Raw genomic sequence first — 5403 nt, 5'->3', positions numbered from 1 at the left:
CTCCAAGAAGCCGGCTCCCATAAAGCGGTCGAGACCGTACCCTCAAAGTTTGCATCCACCTAGCGGCGATGAGACGGGGCATGGCTACAGTAAAGCCTGCCACCCCCAAATCTCGGAGCATGATCGGCACAGTGCGTCGTATGGGTGACCATGACCCGCCCGGCGCAACACTGTTGCCATGCCGACCCTGACGCCATCCACGACGGACTACCGGCACGGCCCACGGGCGGTGGGTACCTTCGGGCAGAGAGACACCCGAAGGCGGCCACGCCTCCCCCAGTCGGCCCAAGACAGAGCCGGCTCCCCGCAGCCGGCTTGCCGCCTCCCTAGAAGGAGACGCCCCATTAAGGAGACAAGACGCGGTGAGGCTACAGCGATCGCCCGCCGGGCGGCGGCACTGTAGCCACGCCTACCTCGACGAAGCCCACGTCGCCAAGATAGAGCAACAGTAACCAGCCACCGACCAGGTCCTGGACAGTGGGGCCTGCCTGTCGACCGAGGAGCCGGCAGCCGGCGGGACCCACCAGTCGGCAGGCCCCAGCGGCCGGCGCAGAAGCCGGCGAGCGCAGTCACAGACGGCTGGGCCCCGCGCCCAGTCGGATTACCATTGTACCCCCGGGGGGTAGGCCTATATAAACCCCCCGGGGCACCCATGCAAAGGGTTGGACCCCCAGCTAGTTTTAGACACCACACAAGGAGAAGAAGCAAGCTAGTCGTGCCCTTCTTCCTCCTCCCACCGAACAGCTCAAGGAGCATTGTGTAGCTACTTGTCCATCTAGTGATCATGCGGAGACCCCGCAGAGCAGCAGTAGGGGTGTTATCTCCACGGAGAGCCCCGAAGCTGGGTAAGATTCACCGGCGTGCATGTCTTCGCCTCATCCCATTTCCAGGCACCGGCGACGTCTTACTGGCTCCTACAGTGATAAGCCACCCGTTGGCATATGTCGCACCTACCACCCGACACTTTCCCAAGGTTTACCTAGACCGCCAGGCTATGGCACATCACCACTTTATTGATAGCGAGAACACCACTATGGATGTTCCTTATAACTTGGTCTTTAGTGAGATTACCCGTGATGTTATTCCGTTGCCTGCACCTGCTTTGTTTGATCCTATTGCCAGGGCGGATACATGATCTTGCCAGAGGACATTGTCGCCTACCGGAACAACCTTGTTGCGGTAGAGGAGGAGCCTCAAGAGTGGGACCCTCAGGTGCCCGCTCCTCAGCACTTTAACGTGGGACATGATGGCTTCTTCAAATGGCTTGGGGGAGTGTGTATTTCCACCAACATTACATTCATGTTCACATATTTTCATTTCAGTTGTCGGTGTCCACACTTTTTCACTGTACTATCCATGTTAGATTTATTTTCTCGCTTTCTTCTTGTGTGTTTGAAAAACTTTGAGAAAATCCAAAATTATTTCCTACTTATTTTCGGTTTTTCTTTCTAGTCTAGTTAGTTGTAGTATTAAAAAGAAAACCCCAAAAGATTTCCTCGTTCTTCTTTTGCTTGTTGGGAGCTTTCCCGTGTAAACAGTTTTTCTCGCTTTTGTTTTTCTTTCTTTAATTTGTTTCTTCTAGAAAAAACAAAAGCTCTAAAAATATTTCCAGTGTGTTTCTCTGAATTTCTTTTCCATTTGTTGAGTCATACCGAGGAAGAAGACCACGATGAAAATGTTGAGTGGCTCTCTTATGCATTATTGTTGATCTAACAAATAGCCCATAATACTTTGTCTTCTCCTTTTGAATAAAATGTTTGCTGATTCCAGCTTAGTCCACGACACTCTTACACTATTATCATTTTTTTATCATTCGGTCGTGCAACTATTTTGATAAAAACAACACATGGCAACAACCATCAATCTTCCAAACGGCGCTATGTTAGTCTGGTTGCTTTCTCCCGTTACACCCTTAGCCAAACGTGTGGAAATGTAAGGGGTCGACATAGGAGCCGGGCAACCCAGCTTCGGCATCCCTGTTATTAAATCACACTATGTCTGGCCAGACGATGATGGATACCGTAACATCGAGAGGGCCCTAAGACTATCTCTCCATCGCCAGAGGATAAAATCTCGATCTTGAGGTATCGAGTTCCTTATCCTACTTTTCCATGAACCCATAAGCCACTGTAATAGCCACCCAGTTATGAATGACGTAGAACTAACCCCAAAGTTCATGAAGCAAGCATGAAGGAACTTGGTATCCTGGTGGTCTAAGGAATTATGCAAGCGTTAATTTTCTCTGTGTTATTTACCATTAACTTGTGACAAATGGATCTCATAGCATAACATCAATTTGGGTCGATTCAACACAAGTGTTCTTCTAATATTGTGTCCTCAAAGTTGCCGACATAGACATGCCCATGATCAAGAAAACGTGATCATCATGCAATACTTGAGCTAGTCTTATAGACACGACTAAGAATACATTTTATCATTTATTTTCCACACATGCATATGGGTTTTCCTCTAAGACTTTATGGATATACGGACTCAAGGACCATTGCAGTTATAGCACAATATATAAGCATAATTACAAACTTGAAGATAAATAATAACTGTTATTATTGTCTCTAGGGCATATCTCCTACAATATTGTCATCACACCAAAATACCATTCGAGGAAAGGAGGGAACCACAAAATTTGGAGTCACGTCCCCATTGGGGGCAAAATGCAACTTTGGCGGAGGAGCGGTGCAACTTTCTCTAGAAAATCAAAGGGGAAGGGGCGTTGTGGTTGTGTGGCAAGGAAGCGGTACGGGGTTAGAGGGTAGGGGTGCGAGCATATCTATGTTTGTTGTCGGGAAAGCAACATTTTTCCCTAGCATCATTGCCGAGACTCCATTAACAAGTGTGTGTGAAGAGAAGTCAGATTGGGTGAGGAGGAGGGATGTGGGGGTCATTGTGTTCTTAAGGCTAATGGAGTGAGAGGAGTAAGACGCCCGTTGTGTAAGGACGAGGCAATGCGCTTGCTTTTTTTTCTTCCTTTTTTTGCCTGAAGACATGTGGGGAGGTGAAGACTAGACGAATGTGCTCATGCCAGACATAGGAGGCACGAGGGAATCGGGCTTTCTTTTCGAGTATCAGCTGGTATATATTTATTTTCCCTTTTAAGCTTCCTTTGGTTTAGAGGAATTTCATAGGAATTCTAGAGGATAGGATTCTTATAGAATTTTTTCCTTTAGAGCCCTTTGGTTCATAGGAATGGATTCCTATTCCTACGTAGGATTGGTTCCTATCCTCCACATTTCATAGGAAAATAAAAAAGAGCCTAAACTCAATGAAAAAATTCCTTTGGTGTCAATCAAATGACATCTTGTTTCCTATTCCTACTTATAGGATTTGAGATACATGTCATCTCATTTCCTACAAGATTCTTATTCCTATGATAATCCTATCCTATGAACCAAAAGAGGCCTTAGCGTGTTGGCCGTGAAGCGCTAGCCAACAAACCTTCGTTAGTTAGGCGTGTCTTTATTTTATAGATAGATATAATAATCACATCTAATTAAATGCGCCGGTATCGAGAAAACCTTGCGTGTAGGGGCAGCTTGGGAGCCAAGGATCGTCCCAACCGCGTGGACGCCCTAGAACGGCATCCACCCGTCCATCCACCGCCACCAACCGCCCAGATCGACGCGCTCTCTCTGGAGTCTGGAAGCAAGGAAGACCAGCGCAACCCCGTCTCACCACGCGGCCGCCGCCTCAGCCTCAGCGGAGCCGTGCCTTATATTCCGTCCCCTCACGCTTCGTTCCCTTCACAAACGAAACAGACCCCGTCTCCTCCTCCTCCTCCCCCTCCTCTCTCGCCGCCGGGAGCCCAGATCTCCTTCCCCGCCGCGCCGCGACGACGAGTTCCGCCCCCTCGTGAATGGTGGGAACCCACACGATCTCCGCCTCCCCCTCCTCGCCGCCGCAGACGGAGAGGGACTCCTCCGCCTCCTTCCGCTGCTTCGGCGCTTGCATGCAGGGCTGGTACCACCGCTGCATCGGCCTCGACCCCTGAGCGGCCCTCCCTCCGTCAGCGACCCGGCGCGCCGGACCTTCTTTCGATTCCCCCCTCAACCGTCCCTGGTTATTTCGATCTCGAGTTTTTCCCTGCCAAGAAGAGAATTCATCAGAAAAGAAAAGAGAGGAACACGCAAGCGATTTTGATTGATAGGTTTCGTTTGATTTCATTGATTGACCGTCGCTATGGCTGTTGCTGTGCCGTCGACGCTGCCGATGAAGCTTAGGAAGGTTGAGCCCCGTGGCAAGGCGGCGGCGGCGGGGGTTGCCGGCCGGGCGCGCGTGCTGGTGACGGTCACCGTCCTCGGCAGCGCCGGCCCGCTACGGTTCCTGGTCGACGAGGGCGAGTCCGTCAACGGACTAATCCGCGCCGCCCTCCGCTGCTATGCCCGCGAGGGCCGCATGCCGCTGCTCGGCTCCGACGCTGCCAACTTCCTCCTCTACACCGCCAATGGCAGATCCGACGGTAAGCATGGTTCCATCATTACAGATGGATAATTTACTCTAGTTCTTGGCTAGCACGTCCCTGAATTCCATGTTCGTTCATTGCAGCCCTCAAGGCCGATGAGAGGATCAGCTTCAATGGATGCAGGAGCTTCATGCTCTGGCAGAAGACCGTCGCCGACAACAATGGGTCTGAGCCGGTGGTGGCTACGACGGTTAATTCTTCCCCAGGCAGAAAGGGGATCAGCGGCTGGAAATTTGGCCTAAACAAGATCCTTCTCAACTTCAGCTTCAAGGTGTGAGCCATCGATGAGTTCAAATACAATAAGTGCGCTTGATTCAGCGAATCATTGCTGTAATCGGCTGTCAATTTTACTGCATTGGGAAGTCTGTTGCTTCGTTTTTTTTTTTTTTTTGGTTCAGTTGCTGTTTCATCGTCCTCTACATGTAATGAGATTATAGTTCGAATCATACATTCAGAATTGTCCAATGTGAAACTTATATGCATTGAAGTTACATTTACTCTGGTTTGATGCTTATGCTGTGTTTGTGTGCATCGAATATAAGAATTGCGTATCCTACCCGAAGGAATGAGTTGTTTTGGCTGCACTTCTATAAACCAAGTGGTTATTTGCAAAAAAATTGTGATGATCCAGTGCTAATAATATGCTGCCATTTGTGTTTGATACATCTAATATGCTGCCATCTGTGAGAACTCAGTACTTATTACATGCTGCCATCATCTAGTTCTCGAATCATTCCTTTGGGTAGAATGCCACGCATCACTTACTCATCAGTTCTCAAATCAACAACAAGCAATGACATGTGAATTTCCACACACCTCAATGTTTGGCATACATATTAGGGTTCCTTTGGAATTTTTCCTGTTGTCTTATTCGTTGATTCATAGGATTTTTTCTAACGACTTCTTTACTATATCTAATCCTTTCT

General features: G+C 48.9%; 1 protein-coding gene across 1 annotated transcript; it reads left to right on the top strand.

Moving 5' to 3' along the window:
* Positions 1-3749: 3749 nt before the first annotated feature.
* On the top strand, positions 3750-4991 carry LOC119299482 (uncharacterized protein At4g22758-like). The gene is made up of 2 exons (XM_037576703.1): positions 3750-4474; positions 4561-4991. The coding sequence occupies exons 1-2, from the start codon at positions 4195-4197 to the stop codon at positions 4752-4754; spliced, it is 474 nt and encodes a 157-aa protein (XP_037432600.1). The 5' UTR covers positions 3750-4194; the 3' UTR covers positions 4755-4991.
* Positions 4992-5403: the final 412 nt, after the last annotated feature.

The sequence above is a fragment of the Triticum dicoccoides genome, chromosome 5A (assembly GCF_002162155.2).
Source record: "Triticum dicoccoides isolate Atlit2015 ecotype Zavitan chromosome 5A, WEW_v2.0, whole genome shotgun sequence".
Taxonomy (NCBI): domain Eukaryota; kingdom Viridiplantae; phylum Streptophyta; class Magnoliopsida; order Poales; family Poaceae; genus Triticum; species Triticum dicoccoides.
This window is presented reverse-complemented; position numbering and strand designations above follow the sequence as displayed.

Excerpts from the sequence above, each read along its gene's own strand:
- LOC119299482 (XM_037576703.1), top strand. The coding sequence starts at position 4,195 with ATGGCTGTTGCTGTGCCGTCGACGCTGCCGATGAAGCTTAGGAAGGTT. Across the intron at positions 4,475-4,560 it reads CGCCAATGGCAGATCCGACG|CCCTCAAGGCCGATGAGAGG; the intron begins GTAAGCATGGTT and ends CGTTCATTGCAG.